Source organism: Prinia subflava, chromosome 27 (assembly GCF_021018805.1).
Source record: "Prinia subflava isolate CZ2003 ecotype Zambia chromosome 27, Cam_Psub_1.2, whole genome shotgun sequence".
In the NCBI taxonomy this organism is placed as follows: domain Eukaryota; kingdom Metazoa; phylum Chordata; class Aves; order Passeriformes; family Cisticolidae; genus Prinia; species Prinia subflava.
Window position 1 is genome coordinate 2,932,704 of NC_086273.1, and position 20,216 is coordinate 2,952,919.

General features: G+C 53.8%; 2 protein-coding genes across 2 annotated transcripts; both read left to right on the plus strand.

The window, feature by feature from the left end:
- Positions 1 to 1,118: 1,118 nt before the first annotated feature.
- LOC134562418 (olfactory receptor 14A16-like) lies at positions 1,119 to 5,132 on the plus strand. Its single transcript, XM_063419812.1, has one exon. The coding sequence runs from the start codon at positions 3,232 to 3,234 to the stop codon at positions 4,219 to 4,221; it is 990 nt and encodes a 329-aa protein (XP_063275882.1). The 5' UTR covers positions 1,119 to 3,231; the 3' UTR covers positions 4,222 to 5,132.
- A 12,968-nt stretch (positions 5,133 to 18,100) lies between these two features.
- LOC134562424 (olfactory receptor 14A16-like) lies at positions 18,101 to 19,144 on the plus strand. The gene has a single exon (XM_063419819.1). It carries the CDS (start codon positions 18,170 to 18,172, stop codon positions 19,142 to 19,144), a length of 975 nt encoding a protein of 324 aa, XP_063275889.1. The 5' UTR covers positions 18,101 to 18,169.
- The last annotated feature ends 1,072 nt before the right edge of the window (positions 19,145 to 20,216 follow it).

Genomic DNA, 20,216 nt, shown 5'->3' on the forward strand with positions numbered 1-20,216 from the left:
GACAGGGCCAGGGCTTGGACTCCATGATCCCCGTGGCTCCCTCCCAGCTCAGCCCATTCTGCAATTCTCCCCCTTTGGCTCAGCCTTTGTGTCCCCTGCAGGCGCTGGCAGAGCTGTTGGGTGGGGCAGGAGCAGGGCAGCCCCAGCGTTCCCGTCTGTGTGACACAACAGGGACAGCCCCAACATTCCATCCCTGGGGACGCTCCAAGGGAAGTGTCCACACCCGTGTCCAGCCAACACAACCGACCGGCTACTGACCCTGAGTGACCACGGCCCTGCCAGCCCGGAGGCACCGCTGGGGCAGCTGCATCTCAGCCGTGTCCCAGCTCCTGCAGCCCCTCCTCTGCCCCAAACCCTCCTGCACCACAGGGAGGGCTCATTTCAGTGCCCCTCAGGGGTCTCCTCTTGGGGTTGTTGAACACCTGGCAATGGAACCTTGGGGTGAAAAGTAGAGATTTTGGTCCTCCCCAGCAAGGCCAGAACTGAAACTTTGTTCCTTTTGCCTTGGTGCCTTGGAGGCCCCCGGGTGTTTTCTGCACTGAGTTCCAGCCCCCAGCGCTCACTGAAGGCGCTCCCTGAAAATGTCCCACTGCCAGTGCCCTGTGCTTGTGTCACCTGCTGTGGCTGGGCATGAACAGAGCTCCTGGACTTGCATTTCCCGGTGGAAACCAAAACTGAGGGACTGGAGATATGTGTATATATAAACTTGAATGGGAGCATCTCTTGAGGGGGAAATCTCCTCATCCTGTGCCACCCCATGTGAACTCTGGGATTCTCTTGTGCTGAGGGACTTGAGGTGTCTGGCTGAGCAGGAAAGGTGACCCTGAGACAGGAGTTTTCCTTTGCTAAAGAAAAGCCTCAGCACAGAAAGAACATTGTGCCCCTGGCAAGGAGGGATTGTGGTAAAAGAGCTGTCACATCTCTGCTGGGCTGGACATGGAAAGTTGTAGTGCCCTTCTTTCCGTTCCTCCAGCCCTCAGCTGGAACTTGGATTGAACAGGGACATGAGGAGAAAGGAATTTCCCTGCCAGGGCAGGGCTGTGGTGCAACACATCCCCCAGCAGGAGTCTGGAGCAGCCCAAGGCTCTGTGTGCCCAGGCAGAGGCAGACAGGACGCAGAGCTGTCAGCAAAGGAAGGGCCCAGCCAGGTGGGGCAGCCGGGGGATGACGACAGCCTGCAGGGACAGAGGCGCAGGCCATGGACACCGTAGCACAGCCTGGGCTGCACAGGGCACAGGCATGGGCAGCAGCTGAAAGGCCCTGACACAGCCAACTCCTGCAGCCCTTGGGCCATGGCTGCTGGCCCTGGGCCTGAGGCATCAGGAGGGGACAAGTGACCCTTGCAGGCCTGGGGCCTCATTGCCTCCTTGTCCCTGCTCAGCAGCCTGGCAGGGGCCGCCCCATGGTGCTGCCCTTGGCATTGCACATCCCCACATCCCAGTGGCCCGGGAAGAGCCCTGAGCAAGGAGGGAGGGACAGGATCTGCCTTGGCAGGGGCTGGGGCTCAGGCCTTGGCCCTTTGCATTCCTGACTCACATCCAGGTTTGGTCAGAATCAGAAACACCTTGGCCGTGTTTGTCCCCACCTGTCATCACTGCCTGAAGTGTCCTCCTCTAACTGGAACCTGGGGACTTTCTCAGTCTTGTCTCTTAGTGGGACCCATTAAAACTTCAAGAAACTTTAGTATTTCAACATAATCTTGAGTTCTTGAGCAGTTTTTTTGAACACTCTCTGAGGAACTGAGTCTCATGTAAACAACACCAAACCTCAAGAGACTCATTAAAATCCTTGTGCTTTGTCTGTGCTGCTGAGCTGGGCTGGGCTCCTGGCACACAGGGGCAGATTCTGGAAACCAAGAAGAGCTTTAAAAAGACATTTCTCCTGAGGAGCAGCTCCTTTCCAAGCCCAGCAGGGCTGAGGGCACTGCCTGCGGGTACCTGAGAGCAGTGAACCAGACAGAGGTTCAAAGCAACATGAAGAACAATTCTGAGACCATTAAGGGAGAAATCTTCACAACTTTTGATAATTCTGAGCTTCTTCTTGGAGAAATGTTCCCCACTTCTGACAGGGTAAGTCTGTGGCTGCAGGGATCTCCTCAAGCTGAGGCAGGACAGCACTGAGGTGACTGTAAGGATGGCTCTGCTGCCCTTGCTGCTTTGGGGGAGGATGTGCTCCAGAGCGGGGCTGCCCTGGGCACCGTCAGAGGGACAGGGCAGGACGGCTCCTGCTGCCAGGGACGGCTGCAGGGGCTGAAGCTGGGGCTGCAGCCAGGGCTGCCCAGGGCTGTGGTGCAGAGCAGGTGCTGCAGCCCTGAGGGCTCTTGGCCAGCCCAGGGCATCTGCCACCTGCCAGGGGCAGCTCTCAGCCTGCCTGGGAGCTCCTATGGACTGTGGGGAGAAGTTGGAGGTGGAAGGAGCCACCCCCATCAGGGCAGATTCCTGCTGCTGTGGAGATGGTGCTGCATGGCCAGGGCTGCTCTCAGCTTTCTCATGAAGGAAAGGGAAAGGGGCTGTCAGGGTTGTCTGTGTCACTGACACTCCTGCACTGTCACCCTGGGGATCAGCAGATGCGCCTCAGATCTCCCTCAGAAAGTGCCTCCTCACCCTCCTCTAGCTAAAGACAGCAGCAGCAGCACCTTGGCTTGCAGCATCTGTGTTTGTCTGAGGTGCCCTTAAGGCCCTGGTGCCAGGGAGATGCCCCTAGGCAGTGCCCTGTGCTGGGAGGGGTGTGCAGGGCAGAGCTGAGCCCCCAGGGCTGGGCTGGGCTGTGGGAGCAGTGGCAGGGACAAGGCTTGGATAGAGAGAAACAGCTCCCAGTAGGCACAACTCCAGGCAGCAGAGAGCCAGACCAGCCGTGGATATCCCCTCCTGTAAAGGAACAGAGAAAACAAAGGAAAGAAGAACTTAGGGTGATTTATTTTAAAATTGCAACTTTCAGATAGTCCACTTTATTTTTCAGGAAACTTTTAAGTGCAATCACACTGAAATAGAGGGAGATGTAAAGAGCAAAGGGCACCTCTGTGGGGACCAGCAGGTCTCAGTGCACTGGGGCACAGGGAGCTCTGCTTTCCATCTGGGCTCTACAGTGTTCAGGCTGAGAACAATGCTTAAGATGCAGCAGTAACTACGCAGCAGCAAATATCTGAACTTAAAAGAGTTTAGCAAAATTCTTTCACAGGTAAAAAAGGGACTTTTAGGGGATTCCAAATAAAATACATAGGACTCAAATAAAATGATCCCAGCTTGTCAATGTCTTCTTCCAACAGTCCATGATGCCCAGAGTGAAGAAATGTTCAACAGCAGCTCCAGCAGCCACTTCCTCCTGCTGCCATTGGCAGACATGCGGCAGCTGCAGCTCCTGCACTTCTGCCTCTTCCTGGCCATCTCCCTGGCTGCCCTCCTGGCCAACGGCCTCATCATCAGCGCCGTAGCCTGCGGCCACCTCCTGCACAGCCCCATGTTCTTCTTCCTGCTCAACCTGGCCCTCAGTGACCTGGGCTCCATCCTCACCACTGTCCCCAAAGCCATGCACAATTCCCTCTGGGACACCAGGAGCATCTCCTATTTAGGATGTGCTGCTCAGGTGTTTCTGTTTGTATTTTTCATGTCAGCAGAGTATTCCCTCCTGACCATCATGTGCTACGACCGCTACGTGTCCATCTGCAAACCCCTGCACTACGGGACCCTCCTGGGCAGCAGAGCTTGTGCCCACATGGCAGCAGCTGCCTGGGCCAGTGCCTTTCTCACTGCTCTGCTGCACACAGCCAATACATTTTCCCTGCCCCTGTGCCAGGGCAATGCCCTGGGCCAGTTCTTCTGTGAAATCCCACACATCCTCAAGCTTTCCTGCTCCAAATCCTACTTCAGGGAACTTGGGCTCATTGCTGTTAGTGTCTGTTTGGTATTTGGCTGTTTTGTGTTCATTGTTTTCTCCTATGTGCAGATTTTCAGGGCTGTGCTGAGGATCCCCTCTGAGCAGGGAAGGCACAAAGCCTTTTCCACCTGCCTCCCTCACCTGGCTGTGGTCTCCCTGTTTATCAGCATGAGCTTTATTGCCTACCTGAAGCCCTCCTCTATCTCCTCCCCATCCCTGGATCTGGCAGTGTCAGTTCTGTACTCGGTGGTGCCTCCAGCCCTGAACCCCCTCATCTACAGCCTGAGGAACCAGGAGCTCAAGGCTGCAGTGTGGACACTGATCACTGGACAATTTCAGAAACATTAAACTGCTGGTGAATTTCTTTAAATCACTTGTAATAAAAATCATATTTGATACTTCTTGCTGGTTCATTTTGCAGTTTCTTTTTCCTTGTTTCCTTTTTTAATATTGTCTACAAAGGAAGGTTATAGTTTGTGCTATTTTATTTCTCGTCACTTTTATTATGGTCCTAGACTGTATCAATGACGAGCTCTTCTTGTGATGGCTTTAAAAAAACTAAAGAAGACTTTTCACCAGAGGTCCCCCTTTTGTTCCCTTCTCTGTGGCTGCAGCAGCAATGTCTGTGTGCAGAGCTGGGGCAGATCAGTGCTGGCACAGCAGCTGTGCCCAGCAGCAGCAGCACTTGGTGTTGCCAGTGCTGCTGCCGTGGCCCTGCCCCGCTGCCCTCCTGGCCCTGCTGTTGCTGTAGGGCCTGAGTGCTCTCGGGGCCGGGCACAGGGCTGGGGGTGGCAGTGCCGGGGCTGCAGCAGGGACAGGCCATGGGCACTGCTGGGGCAGCGCTGACGCCTCAGGCCAGGGCCTGGGGGCTGCAGGCTCCTTGCCCAGGCTCTCTCCACAACACGGCCAGGCCAATGCTCAGCACAGAAAAGCCCCGTCAGCAGCCCCAGGCTGGCCGTGGGCAGGCTGGGGGCAAACAGCATGGCTGGGGCTCTGCAAGGTCCCTGGGGGAGACGGGAAGGAGCAGCAGAGCAGGGCCTGATCCATCCCCACTGCGCTGGACACCCCAGGGCAGCATCCCAGAGCAGCCTCATGCACCTGCCAACAACATCCCCCCTCTGCAGCCCTGGCCTCTCCCCCAGCTCACACAGGTGCTGCATCCTTGCAGGCACAGCCACGGCAGCACTGCCTCAGGAGCCCCTGTTTGCACTGCCCAGAGCAGGCGTCAGCACCCCCATGGTGCTGGTGTGGGGAGATGAACCTGAGTGAGCACAAATGCCATCAGCCCCTGGGGCCAGGAAGGGCTGGGGGAGAGGAGGGAAACCACTCAGGTTTGTGATGGCCTCTGTAGTCAGCCACAAAGTTTGTTTTCATGAGCTGTGAGTTTCCTGTCCCACTGCAGACGTTGCTGAGATCCAGGGCTGCCTGGCAGCCACCCCTACACTGCCCTCAGCTTTTATTTTGCTTAACCTTTGTTTCCTTTACTCTTCCTTGGTACAAATTTCTTCCAATTTCCCACCCCTGTTCCCTCCCCTATAAACAGCCCATCCCTGTCTGCCCTTTCCTCTCTGGCCGCACTCCCCATTTCAGTTCCCAAGCTGGAACCCTGAGAACTTATACTTGCGAGCAGGATCATCCTCCAAGTGCTTCAGGAATTGTCTGCAGGCTCCTGCAGGGCCTCCTGCTGCTCCCTTGCCAGAGGCACCACAGGCCAGGGGGGCACATCTGCCCTGCTGTGTCTGCCTGTGGGGCTCCCTGCTCTGGGCAATGAGGAGGGGCTGCAGAGGCTCTGCAGGACTGACAGGATGGGCTTTGGGGCTGTGAGGAGAAGCTGAGGGACCTGGGCTGCTGCACCTTCTCAAGAGGAGGCCCAGGGCTCATCCTGCCACTGCTGCAAGGATGGTTTCAGAGAATCACAGAATCAGCAAGGTTGGGAAAGAACTTGGAGATCATCAAGTCCAACCTGTGCCCTGACACCACCTTGTCTCCTCTGAGCCTCCTCTTCTCCAGCATAAACAACCCCAGCTCCCTCAGACACTCCTCACAGCACTTGTGTTCCAGACCCCTCACCAGCCTTGTTGCCCTTCTCTGGACACGCTCCAGCCCCTCCATGTCCTTCCTAAATTGGGGGCCCAGAACTGGACACAGCACTCGAGGTGCAGCCTCACCAGTGCCCAGCACAGGGGAAGAATCCCTGCCCTGCTCCTGCTGCCCACACCATTCCTGATCCAGGCCAGGAGCCATTGGCCTTCTTGCCCACCTGCCCACACTGCTGCCTCATGTCCAGCCTGCTGTCCAGCACTGCCCCACGTCCCTTTCTGCCTGCCCACTGTCCAGCCACTCTGTCCCCAGCCTGGAGCACTGCAGGGCTTGTTGTGGCCAAAGTGCAGGACCCGGCCCTTGGTCTTGTTCAGCCTCACCCTGTTGGATTTGGGCCCTGGATCCAGCCTGTGCAGGGCCCTGTGCACAGCCCTCCTACCCTCCAGCACATCCACACTCACACCCAGCTTGGTGTCACCTGCAAATTTGCTGATGCTGGACTCAATCCCCTCCTGCAGATCCTCAGTGCAGATCTTGCAATCCCCGCTGGCTGCCTCTGATCCCTGGGCCATCCTGGGGGTGCCCTGGGGTGGCTCTCAAGGGGATCTGTTCCATCCCCTTGCTGGGCACCCAGGGCAGGCTGACAGGCCTGCAGTTCCCCACATCCTCCTCGCAGCCCTTCTTGGGGATGGGCTCCCATTGGCACCTCCAGGCCTCTGGGCCCTCCCTGCTGAGCCAGGACTGAGGAGAAATGATGGAGAGCAGCTTGGGGAGCTCATCCAGCAGCTCCCTCATGGCCCTAGCATGGATCCCATCTGGTCCCAGAGACACCTGTGAGCATCTGAGTGGCTCAGCAGGTCCCCAGCTGCTTCCTCCTGGATTCTAGGGGGGCTCTTCTGCTCCCTGTGCCCATCTACCAGCTCAGAAGAACACTTGTCCTGAGGACATCCTCTGTTATTGTTAAAAACTGAGGGAAACAAAGTGAAAACTACCTCAGCCTTCTCCTCATCATTACTTACTCTTTTCCCCACTGCGTCCAATAAAGAGTAGAAGTTCTCATTATCTAACCTTTTGCTATAAATTTGTTTGTAGAAATATTTTCTATTATTATTAACAGAAGTTGAGAGGTTAAGCTCAGGCTGGATTATCACCTCTCTGCTTTTCTTTCTGCATGACCTAGAAACATCCTTGAACTCTTCCAGAGTTATCTGACCATCTGTCCAATGGTGATGCGCCCTCTTTTTTTCTTTGAGATCCCACAAAATTTGATGGGCCGCTACAGCAGTCATTTTCTTCTTTGGCTCATCTTTTAGCACAATGGGATACGCTGCTCCTTCTTCCTGAAGATTACTTCCTTGAAGTGTGTCCATCCTTGCAGGACCACTTTATTATAAGGGCTGTTTCCCGTAAGACAGTCAGTACCTGATCCAGTACCTGAATAGGCCGAAGTCTGCCCTCCAAAACTGCAGTGCAGAAGTTTGGTTAATATCCCTCCTTCTTTCACAGAATATTGCAAACTTGATTATTTCATGGTCACTGTACCCCAGACAACCACTGACCACCAAATCTCCCACCAGCCCTTCTCTGCTTGTGAACAGCAGCAGACAAAGCTCTCCTTGGCAGTGGGAATGTTATCAAAAATTTTGTAAAATTAAAAACTCCTTAACACCAGTGTAGCATTAAGAAGCAGCATTCTTTATTTGTCTGGATGCACGAGAGGATAGCTCCTCCCAAAGCTGTGAGTACTGAGTACAGGAAAGTTTCTGTTTATATTCTGCATTTTGCATACATGTTCACTGATTGTCCTGCACTAAACATACACATGATAATAATTTCCCTGAAATCATTAACATATTTTCCCTCCCCTTTTTTCTGCACTCTTCTTTCCTGGGGGGTCACTCTGGTGGTCCCTGGAGGTCACAGACCGCAGTGTTCCAGTTGGCCTGGCTGAGCTGGCAGGAAACTGAGGCTGGTGAACTTCCAGTTCCCCTTCTTACACAATGGGCACTGTGTGGTTTCCATGGGCCAGTGGTTTTGGAGAACAAACATTGTGTGAGCTCACCAGGTGCAGACCATTTAATATCTGGTAACATGAGGCCACAGAGTGGGCTACGACATCACAGAGTGGGTTATGTGAGGACAATGAGATGCTTTTACATCATAGGCCATCTCTGTGACATCACAGGACAGAGGTCTGACATAATACAGCAGACTATGACATCACAGAGTTGGTTGTGACATCACAGGGGGCTGTGTGACATCACAGGGGCTGTGTGAGGTCACTGGGTTGGTCACTCTGCCCCAGCCCCCCTCACAGTTCCCCCCACACAAGTCCAATGCTGTTCATGCCCAGCGGGCTCCCCTGTCCCCCGGTATCCCCCCGGTGCTCCTGGAGCCACAGCCTCCACCAAAGGATGTTCCACAGGATCCACCCCAGAGCCTGACACGGGCACAAGGGGCTGGGCTGTGTCACCAGGACATCAAGGACCTGCATTATCCAGGGCACTGTGGCCTGGCTTGGGTTCCCCAGGGCAGCAAAGATGTCTGGCAGCTGCAGCAGGGCCAGGGAAGGCCTCCAAGGTGGGGCTGGAGCCCTTTGGCTGTGAGCAGAGGCTGAGGGAGCTGGGCTTGTCCAGCCCCGAGCAGGGAAGGCTGAGGGGCTCCTCATGCCAGCCTGGCAGAGCCACCCAGGAGGGGATGGAGAACACAGAGCCAGGCTCTTCACCGGGGGCCTGGTGGGAGACAAAAGACAATGAGGATGGGGTGAAAGAGGGGAGGTTCAGGCAGGACAGGAGGAAACCTTTGTTCCCATGGGCTCAGCCAGGTGCTGAGATGCTGCCTCCTCCCTGTCCTTTGGGATTTTCCAATCCACACCAAATCCAGCCTTGAACCACTTGGTCTGACCCAGTTTCTGACAGCTGGGGCTGCTGACTTGCTGAGGTCCTTTCCAATTCAGCTCTCTACTGATCCTGGGACAATGCTGGTCCCTGTTTTAGACTGGGGCAGAGCAGATGGGACAGGAGCCCTGCAGGGCTGTAGGGGACCTGCAGCTTGCGAGGTGCACGAGCACATCTTCATTAGCTGGGTCATTTGAGCACTTTGAAGAAATGTCAAAGTTTTCCCACCAGGAGACACCAGGAAATTACTGGAATTCTACATTGGCAGGAGAAGAAATCCTGATCTTCCCCTCCATTTGTGTCTCTGGCTGCACTTGTGTTTTTCATGGAGCTGTGCCTTCCCTTGGTTTTGTTGGCTGACAGTAAATGAACATCCCTCTGTGTCTCAGGCAGCTCCTCCTGCAAGGAAAGCAGGTGGGAGTTGTTGCCAAGGAGCTGAAAGCTGCAGGCACAGCCTGGAGTGGAGAAAACTCAGATTTGCACAAGGCTGCTCTGAGTCCAAGGGGCTGGACGAGGGAAAGGTGGGGTGGGGGTAGGGACAAAGTGTGATTGATTGCCAGCCATGAAGGGTCTTGATTTTCAGATCTATTCAGAGTGACTTAGAGGAGCTTGGGATCAGTATCCATTGGGGATTGCTGATATCAATCTATAAACAGGAAAACAAAAGTAAATAGGAAAAAAACCCACCCTAAATTCTTTAAAATATAGGTTATTTTCTTTGAATACACTTCTGTAATCTGTACAATTAACCAAAAAAGAATGGAACACTTCAATTTTTTTTTTCCCCAGGGGCTTGTCTTGTTTAGTGTGTTTTTAAATTTTAATGAGTCTATTGAACTGAATTCCTGAACTGAAGAGCTGAAGAATGAACAAGCCTCTGGAGAACTAAAATTCATCAGGGAACCTCCAGGTTGCTGAGGATCCATCCTCAGCAGAGCAGATGGAATAGATTCCAGGGGTTTCCAGCTGCCAAAGAGCTGTGAGCTCATTTGCAGGCACAGGGGCTCCATGGTGGCATCTGAGGGGTCTCTGTGCTCCTGAAGATCTGTTTGGTCACATTCAGTCACAGGGACTCCATGGTGACATCCCAGGGGTCCTTAATCTTCCTAAGGGTCATGAGGTGACAGTCACAGGGCTGCACAGGGACAACAGAGGTGTCTCTACACTGCCAAGGAGCCAATTTATCCCAGGCAGTGTCAGGAGTCCAGTGGTGCCATCCCTGTGCGTCTAAAGAACAGCGAGGTCACAGACACTCACAGGGGCTCCAGGGGACATCCCAGGAGTGTCCAGGCTGCCAAAGAGCTGGGATGTCACAGACACTCACAGGGGCTCCAGGGGACATCCCAGGAGTGTCCAGGCTGCCAAAGAGCCGGGATGTCACAGACACTCACAGGGGTTCCTGTCATGGGCAGAGTGGCAGCTTCAGGCACAGTTTAGTAGAGAAGCTCCTGTTGGGTCAGAAGGTGCAGAAAGGACCCCCAACACCCCAATTATACCCCCAAGCTCCCCAAAGCAAGAGCCTCAGGCTTTGTAAACTCCTTCTGTGAGAGGAGCCTGGGAGTGCCTGGATCCAATGCCAGCCCCAGACTTTGTCAAGGATTTATTCGTAAAGGATTATACCGGTGGAATTGAACCTTTGTGCAGCTTTGCCCCATAACATTAAGGATGGCAAAGCAGAAGTATTTATATACATATAGATATGACTGATTATGATCATGATTAGAGAAAAAAGTGTTAATCAGAATTATTTACTCCACAGTGTAGAAGTTATAACATCTATTTTAATATAGTGCTCTAGGAAGCAATTTTGAAACAATTGTATTAAAGGAAATCCAACTATTAAGTAGAAGAAATGAGTGTCATTCCCCCAGACCAATGACTGTGGGAAAATCTCTTTAGCTCAGCCTCAAGCAGTGACCTTGAGGGATGTCCCCACTCCAGGGAGGAATCTCCACACACTTCCTAAGAAGGGAAATGTCAGGAGATGCTGCAGTTAAAATTTGGGACAGGGCTTTTCTAGTCTGCAGTGCTGCCCTGTCAGTCAGATGTGCCCAGGCTGTGCCAGCTCAGCAGCTCTGCAGAAGCTCTCAGTGGTGTCCCTTGGTTGTTCCTTTCCCTGGGGATTTGACCAGCTCTGCCACAGCTTCAGCTCCCTCTCAGGATGTTGAACTTTGGGATGGAGGAGTCAGGCTGGGTTCAGCATTATTCACCCCAAAAGCAGCATGACCCTGCTCTTCATTTCCCCTGGGGGCTTTGCAAGCAGGGCCTTGTTGGGGTTGTTGGAGCCCATTGCAGGCAGAGCCTCCTGCTGCAGCAGGAACTGCCTTTGCTGTGCCATGGCCAGGCCAGGCCCCGCTGCAGGAACAGCCCCAGGCCAGCCCCAAGACAGGGAAGGGCTCGGGCACAAGGGCAGAGGGCCGTGCTGGGAGCTGTGCAGGGAGAGCCTGGCACACCAAAGGCACCTTGGCAGCAGCAGCAGCTCCCTGCAGGCCATGGCCAGAAGGCTCCCTGGGCACCCGGCCTGGTGGCCACCACTGCAGAGCTGCTGGGCCAGGGCTGATTTGTGCCTGGGCTCTGCCCCAGCCCACAGAGTGTGACCTCAGCCCTGACTCTGGCACAGCCGCTGGGCCTGGGCCCTGCAGAGCCTCAAGGTCACCTGTGCCAGCCTGGGGCCATCGCTGCATCTGCCACTGTCACTTCTGGACTCGCTGCTGCCTCCAGCACTGAACCCCTCATCTACAGCCTGAGGAACCAGGAGCTTGAGGATGCCTGAGGAATATGATCCCTCTGTGCTTTTCAGAAACAACAAAGTGACTGTTTGTTTCTGTAAGAAATATGGCCAGGAGACCTTCTGCTCCAATTAAAATGCCTTTATTGGATCAGCTCTTTCGAGGGATGGGGGCTCAAGGGGCTGTGCACACCGCCGCTGCTCCCACGGAGAGCACTGCAAAAGAGGAGAAGATGGCCGGTCCTGGTGCTGATGCCGCAGAGCCGGGGCTTCCGTCCTCACGGGAGCTCTCCCGAACGCCTGCTGTGGCTTGTTGTGCTTAGGGGTGTCACCTCTCCAGAGGGCTCTTCGGTGAGGGAGAGGACGTTCAAGGCTCCGGCTGTTAGCTGGACAGTTGCTTGGTTCAATAGTGTCTTTCGTAGGCTCCGGTTTGGCATTGGTCAGTGGCTCTAAAGGGCTCTTCGCCCTAACTGGACTTCGGGGTTTGGAAGTGCATCCTGGGAGCCTTGAAGTCTTTTACATCGGAGGCGGAGTCAGCCACTGTCAGACAGAGGCGGAGCCCGGTGGAGCAGCAGGGGCGGTGTCGAGGGCGGTGCTTGCTTGACTGGCAGGTGGGGAGCAGCGGAGGCAGTACACAGCAGGGGTGAAAAGGGGTGGAGGAACTGGGAATACATGGAACAGGGGTTACAAAATAGAACTTATAACTCTGAGCAAAATAACTACAGTCGGGTAAGTATAACTGTTAACAAATTGTAACATTTCTTTTTAACATTAACTTCAAACCCATTTCTCTCACTAATCAAGGGTAATTTTTTTTTTTTTAGTTCATTGAAGAGGTGACAGATGTGTTCTGGAAGTGATCTTGATGCTGAATGTCTCCTTAGGAGAGCTGGGCATGGAGAAGAATGAGCCTCTCTTGGGCTGACCCTGTTTGGACACCCTGCTCCTCACCCCATCCTCACCATGTCTGACATCACCCACCTAGGACTGACACCACAAAACATTAAAAAAATTATGAATTTTTCTTTTTTAAAAAATCTAATGAATGATTAAAATTATATTTACATTTATGTTATTTATTTTCATATTCTTCTAAAATTTTATTATCTAATATTTATATTTATATAAAAATCTATGTATTCTTAGCAGCAAAAGTCATTTGTTATAAGTAACATCATTTCCTCCATTAATTCACTGACCACTATTGGCTATTGTTTTTTCCCTCTTCTTGCTTAACTAGCTTTAATTTTAGTCCTTTTGTCATCTTTTTTACAATTTTTATCATTTTCTCAGACACGGTAAAAGGGCCAACTTTGGGGTCCTCGGTGACATTTCTGGGAATATTTGTGGCAGTTTTGGGTCTGGGGAAGAAATTTAGACACAACGTGGGGGTCTGGAGGACACTTGTGGGAGCGTCTGCTCCTCACGCCCAGCATCACCAAGTCTGACATCGCCCACCTGGGACTCAGATCCCAAACATAAAAAAAAACCCCTGAACTTTTCTTTTAAATAATAATTAAGTAAAAAAATTCAAATTGGATATTATTTTATAAAAATATTATTCTGTATTTTATTACTTATTTATTATATTTTTAAAAATCTATATATTTTAAAAACCAAAAAAAGGTATTAGCCATTGTTTCGAAGTAACACTATTCCCTTCATGCATTCATTGACCACTACTGGCTATTGATTTCTCCCTCTTTATGCTAATTAGTATATTTTTTCTCCCTTTTGTCATCTTTTTTATAATGTTCTCAGGCAGAGTAAAAGAGGCCACTTTGGGAACCATGGAGACATTTCTGGGGCACATTTGGGGCAGTTTTGCAGCTGATGATGGAATTTGGAAAGAACTTGAGAGTCTGGAGGACACTTGGGGGAGCCGGGTGGGACCGTGCAGGGGCCCTTAGGGATTCTGTCGGACAATTCGGGGTCCGGGGGAGCACTTGGGGCTCCAGGGGGCACTTGGAGGTCAGGGAGGGGAATCTGGGGGCCCTTCGGGGTCCGGGCGGGCACTTGGGGGGCTCTGAAAGGGCTCTCTGGGGCGCGGGGCATGATGGGAGTTGTAGGCGCGGGTAGGACACGGTTGCACGGGGCCGCGGAGCATCACGGGAGTTCAAAGCACAGCGCAAATGGCTCTCAGGGGCGAGGGGCATGCTGGGAGCTGTAGTCCCAGAAGTGGCTCGCACAGGGCGTTTGGGGATCGGGGAAGGCACTTGGGGGACACTTTTGGGTCCGAGCCGCGAGTGCAGGTCCTCAGCAGGGAACGTACACGGTTCGGGAGCACTTGGGGGAGCTTGGGGAGCTCTAACCGGGCTCTTTAGGGCGCGGGGCACTGCATGAGTTTCCGGCGCGGAACTGTGTAATGAGGGGCTCTGAGGCCGCGGGGGATGACAGGAGATGAATTCCCAGAAGCGGCTCTAAAGGGCATCTGTGGGGTTGGAGCATTCAGGGGATCTGAGGACGCTTTTGGGGGGTCACGAACTGGCGCTGAGGGGATCTTACAGATCCTGGAGGGTCTGGGGGACACTGATGGGACACACGGGGGGCGATACCGGGGTTCTGTGGAGCGCGGGGCATGACGGGAGTTATAGGCAAAAAGAAAATGATGGCGCCGACACCAGGCACCGCCTCCGAGGCCCCGATCCCCGGCGCTGATTGGCTGCGAGTGGTGATTGGCAGAAGGCTCGGCAAATGGGCGGAGGCGGGAACAGCCCATTCAACCCCTCCAGGCCCTCCCAATACACCTGAGTTCATTCCCATTCCCTTCCAGTATCTCCCAGTGTCATCAGTAGTGCACCCCATTGTCCCACAGTGTTCCCAGTGTCCCCAGTTTGTCCCTGTATCCCCCAGTATCATTCCCAGTATGTCCCAGCATATCTTAGGGTACCCCCACAGTCCATCCCAGTCTGCCCAGATTCCCCCTCAGCATTCCCTGTGTCCCCAGGTTGTCCCAGTCCTCCCCAGTGTTACTCCCAGTATGTCCCAGTGTCTCCCACAGTGTTCCCAATGTTCCCCAGTATGTCCCAGTCCTCCCCAGTGTTTCCAAGGAAACTGGAACTGCTCACGGTGTCCGTGGCCCCCAAACCCAGCAGTGGGGTCAGTGCAGTGTCCGTGGGCACAGCCCCTTGCAGGGCCCAGTGCAGGTTGGGATGATGACCCACCCTCACAGCTGGCCAGTGTCACTTTGTCAGGGACAAAGTGTGATTGATTGTCAGCCATGAAGGGTCTTGATTTTCATCACTGTCATCACTGCCTGCAGTGTTCTGCTCCCATTGGAACCTGGGGACACTTTCTCAGTCCTGTTTCTCTGTGGGACCCATTAAAACTTCAAGAAACTTCAGTGTTTCAATTGAACTTTGAGTTCTTGAGAAGTTTTTTGAACTTCTGAAATCTGTCTAATTAAACACAGAAGAATTGAAAACTTTATTTTTTCCCAGGGGCTGGTTTTGTTTGCGTGTTTTGAACAAATGTAAATTTTACTTTTCCAACAAAGTTCTCAGCTGAAGAGCTCAAGAAAGAAGAGGCCTCTGGCAAAGTCAAATTCATCCCCACCCTCCAAGTGGCTGAGGGTCCATCCTCCTCTGGGCAGCAATGACCAGGAATGGGCACAGCTTTGTGGCTGCCCCAGCTTTGGGATGGGCCCTGGGCCTGCAGCAGGAGCAGCTCCTGAGGGCCACAAGGCCAGGGCTCTTGTGCTGGCCTGGGCAGATGGGATGGCAGCAAGGGCTGCAGAGCTCTCAGCATCTCCTGCAGAGGAGAGCAGGGCACACAGGGAGCCTCCTTTTCCTTTGGCCAGGCCCCTTGCCCATGGCTGGGGCTGAGTCCTGTGTGAGCTGCAGCTGCTGCTGTGCCCTTGCCAGGGGCTGAGTCCGTGGGGCCCTGCCCAGAGCATCCTGGCCTGAGCAGAGCTGTGGGGCCAGAGCCGGCTGGGCTGTGCTGGGGAGAGGCCCTTGGTGCTGCCCAGAGCTCAGGGCAGCTGGCAGAGCTTGCAGGGAGCTGGGCTGGGCTGGGAGTGCCTGCCAGAGAAACCATCAGTGTCCATCTCAGCCTGGGTGAGCGTGCAGGGGCCAAGAAAAGCACCCCAGGGTGCACAAGTTCTGTGTGTGGGAGCTGAGCTTGTGACCCCTGGAGCCCTCCAAGTGCTGGGGCTGCACCTCCAGCCCCACACCATCCCAGTGACCCCATGGTTCCATGAGTTCCACACTGTCAGCAATGCTCTCCTTGGTTCAGGAGGCCCTGCTCTGATACAATGGACCTTTGGTTCCAGGGGGTTCCACTGCAGCACAATGGAGCCTTTGTTCCATGGGGTTCCAGAGTGTCACAGCTGACTCCTTGGTTCTGTAAGCCTCTGCTGTCACCAAATGGCCAAAATATCAGAATAAGGCTCATTAACACTCATTTGGTGTTTCAGAGGGAATCCTTTATACAGGCCTGAGGTCCAACATGGGATAACTCCTAACCTTACATGGGCACGTGATTCTACAGATGTATTGCTTTTATGCAGTTGCTAAATGTCTATTACAGTTTAGCCTTTAAAATAAAACCCAAGTGAACATCTCAGATTCACTCCTTGTTTTTTGTATCACTGTACCCTTGAGCCAGATGTCTTCTTCACTTCCAATCATCCTTGCTGAGAAAGCAGGGCCTGCATGGCTTGTTTTTGTGCTAAAAGTTCATAGGCACGGTAAAAATGGAATGAACAATTTTCATATCAAGGCCAAGGCTCTGTGTGCCCAGGCAGAGGCAGGCAGGACGCAGAGCTGTCAGCAAAGGAAGGGCCCAGCCAGGTGGGGCAGCCGGGGGATGACGACAGCCTGCAGGGACAGAGGCGCAGGGCATGGACACCGTAGCACAGCCTGGGCTGCACAGGGCACAGGCATGGGCAGCAGCTGAAAGGCCCTGACACAGCCAACTCCTGCAGCACTTGGGCCATGGCTGCTGGCCCTGGGCCTGAGGCATCAGGAGGGGACAAGTGACCCTTGCAGGCCTGGGGCCTCATTGCCTCCTTGTCCCTGCTCAGCAGCCTGGCCCACCTGTCATCACTGCCACCAGTTTTTTGATTTAACTGATCCAGCAACACTTTCTCAGTGGGACCCATTCAAACTTTTAGAAACTTTGGAGTTTTTAATCTGACTTTTAGTTTTTCAGAAGTTTGTTGAACACTCTCTGAGGAACTGAGTCTGATGTAAACAACACCAAAGTCCCAAGAGTCTCATTCAAGTCCTTGTGCTGTGTCTGTGCTGCTGACCTGAGCTGGGCTCCTGGCACAGAGGCAGCTCCTGGAAACCAAGAGGAGCTTTAAAAAGACATTTCTCCTGAAGAGCAGCTCCTCTCCCTGCCCAGAAGGGCTGAGGGCGCTGCCTGCAGGCACCTGAGAGGAATGAAGCAGACAGAGGCTCAAAGAAACAGGAAAGGACAATTCTAACTGCATTCATGGAGAAATGCTCACCACTTGTGACACAGTAAGTCTGTGGCTGCAGGGATGTCCTCAAGCTGAGCCAGGACAGCACTGAGGTGACTGTAAGGATGGCTCTGCTGCCCTTGCTGCTTTGGGGGAGGATGTGCTCCAGAGCGGGGCTGCCCTGGGCACCGTCAGAGGGACAGGGCAGGACGGCTCCTGCTGCCAGGGACGGCTGCAGGGGCTGAAGCTGGGGCTGCAGCCAGGGCTGCCCAGGGCTGTGGTGCAGAGCAGGTGCTGCAGCCCTGAGGGCTCTTGGCCAGCCCAGGGCATCTGCCACCTGCCAGGGACAGCTCTCAGCCTGCCTGGGAGCTCCCATGGACTGTGGGGAGAAGTTGGAGGTGGAAGGAGCCACCCCCATCAGGGCAGATTCCTGCTGCTGTGCAGATGGTGCTGCATGGCCAGGGCTGCTCTCAGCTTTGTCATGAAGGAAAGGGAAAGGGGCTGTCAGGGTTGTCTGTGTCACTGACACTCCTGCACTGTCACCCTGGGGATCAGCAGATGTGCCTCAGATCTCCCTCAGAAAGTGCCTCCTCACCCTCCTCTAGCCACAGACAGCAGCAGCAGCACCTTGGCTTGCAGCATCTGTGTTTGTCTGAGGTGCCCTTAAGGCCCTGGTGCCAGGGAGATGCCCCTAGGCAGTGCCCTGTGCTGGGAGGGGTGTGCAGGGCAGAGCTGAGCCCCCAGGGCTGGGCTGGGCTGTGGGAGCAGTGGCAGGGACAAGGCTTGGATAGAGAGGAACAGCTCCCAGTAGGCACAACTCCAGGCAGCAGAGAGCCAGAATAATTAATGATATCCCGCCCTGTAAAGGAACAGAGAAAACAAAGGAGAGAAGACTTTCGGGAAATTTATTTTGAAATTGCAACTTTCAGATAGTCCACTTTATTTTTCAGGAAACTTTTAAGTGCAATCACCCTGAAACAGAGGGAGGTGTAATGAGCAAAGGGCACCTCTGTGAGGACCAGCTGGTCTGACTGCACTGGGGCAGAGAGAGCTCTGCTTTCCATCTGGGCTCTACAGTGTTCAGGCTGAGAGTAATGCTTCAAATTCATCAGTAACTAAGCAGCAGAAGATACCTAAACATAAAAAAGTTTAGCAAAATTTGTTCACAGGAAAAAGAGTGATTTTTAGGGGATTCCAAATAGAATACATAGGACTGACTCAAATAAAATGATCCCAGCTTGTCAATGTCTTCTTTCAACAGTCCATGATGCTCAGAGTGAAGAAATGTCCAACAGCAGCTCCAGCAGCCACTTCCTCCTGCTGCCATTGGCAGACACGCGGCAGCTGCAGCTCCTGCACTTCTGCCTCTTCCTGGCCATCTCCCTGGCTGCCCTCCTGGCCAACGGCCTCATCATCAGCGCCGTAGCCTGCGGCCACCTCCTGCACAGCCCCATGTTCTTCTTCCTGCTCAACCTGGCCCTCAGCGACCTGGGCTCCATCCTCACCACTGTCCCCAAAGCCATGCACAATTCCCTCTGGGACACCAGGGAAATCTCCTATGAAGGATGTGCTGCACAACTATTTCTGTATGTATTTTTCATTTCAGCAGAGTATTCCCTCCTGACTGTGATGTGCTACGACCGCTACGTGTCCATCTGCAAACCCCTGCACTACGGGACCCTCCTGGGCAGCAGAGCTTGTGCCCACATGGCAGCAGCTGCCTGGGCCAGTGCCTTTCTCAATGCTCTGCTGCACACAGCCAGTACATTTTCCCTGCCTCTGTGCCAAGGCAATGCCCTGGGCCAGTTCTTCTGTGAAATCCCACACATCATCAAGCTCTCCTGCTCCAAATCCTACCTCAGGGAACTTGGGCTGATTGTGCTAAGTGTTATTCTATATTTTGGTTGTTTTGCGTTCATTGTTTTCTCCTATGTGCAGATCTTCAGGGCTGTGCTGAGGATCCCCTCTGAGCAAGGACGGCACAAAGCCTTTTCCACCTGCCTCCCTCACCTGGCTGTGGTCTCCCTATTCCTCAGCACTGGCTTTTTTGCCAACATGAAACCCCCGTCCATCTCCTCCCCATCCCTGGATCTGGCAGTGTCAGTTCTATACTCGGTGGTGCCTCCAGCCCTGAACCCCCTCATCTACAGCCTGAGGAACCAGGAGCTCAAGGCTGCAGTGTGGAGACTGATGACTGGATGATTTCAGACATTGAACTGCTGGCCAGTTTGTGCAAATCATTTATAACAAACATCATGTTTCATAGTACTTAATGGTTTGTTTGTGGGACTGCATTTGCTCTGTTCTAATTTTTCAGTATTGTCAGTAAAGAAGGCCATTTTTTGTGCCATATCAGATTTTGAGTCTGTTCTCCTACACTGTGGCCACTGAAAATGTCAATAAGGAGCTCTGTTCTTGGTGGCTTTAATCGAAGAAAAAGCATCTCCCATCAAAGTTTTCACCAGAGATCCCCCTTTTGTTCCCTTCTCTGTGGCTGCAGCAGCAATGTCTGTGTGCAGAGCTGGGGCAGATCGGTGCTGGCACAGCAGCTGTGCCTAGCAGCAGCAGCACTTGGTGTTGCCAGTGCTGCTGCCGTGGCCCTGCCCCGCTGCCCTCCTGGCCCTGCTGTTGCTGTAGGGCCTGAGTGCTCTCGGGGCCGGGCACAGGGCTGGGGGTGGCAGTGCCGGGGCTGCAGCAGGGACAGGCCATGGGCACTGCTGGGGCAGCGCTGACGCCTCAGGCCAGGGCCTGGGGGCTGCAGGCTCCTTGCCCAGGCTCTCTCCACAACACGGCCAGGCCAATGTTCAGCACAGAAAAGCCCCGTCAGCAGCCCCAGGCTGGCCGTGGGCAGGCTGGGGGCAAACAGCATCACACCATGAGAATGTCCCTTTTGGAACAGGATCATCCTCCAAGTGCTTCAGGAATTGTCTGCAGGCTCCTGCAGTGCCTCCTGCTGCTCCCTTGCCAGAGGCACCACAGGCCAGGGGGGCACATCTGCCCTGCTGTGTCTGGCTGTGGGGCTCCCTGCTCTGGGCAATGAGGAGGGGCTGCAGAGGCTCTGCAGGACTGACAGGATGGGCTCTGGGGCTGTGAGGAGAAGCTGAGGGACCTGGGCTGCTGCACCTTCTCAAGAGGAGGCCCAGGGCTCATCCTGTAACTGCTCCGAGGGTGGTTTCAGGGAATCACAAAATCAGCAAGGTTGGAAAAGACCTTGGAGATCATCAAGTCCAACCTGTGCCCTGACACCACCTTGTCTCCCCTGAGCCTCCTCCAG

Excerpts from the sequence above, each read along its gene's own strand:
- LOC134562424 (XM_063419819.1), top strand. The coding sequence starts at position 18,170 with ATGATCCCAGCTTGTCAATGTCTTCTTTCAACAGTCCATGATGCTCAG.
- LOC134562418 (XM_063419812.1), top strand. The coding sequence starts at position 3,232 with ATGATCCCAGCTTGTCAATGTCTTCTTCCAACAGTCCATGATGCCCAG.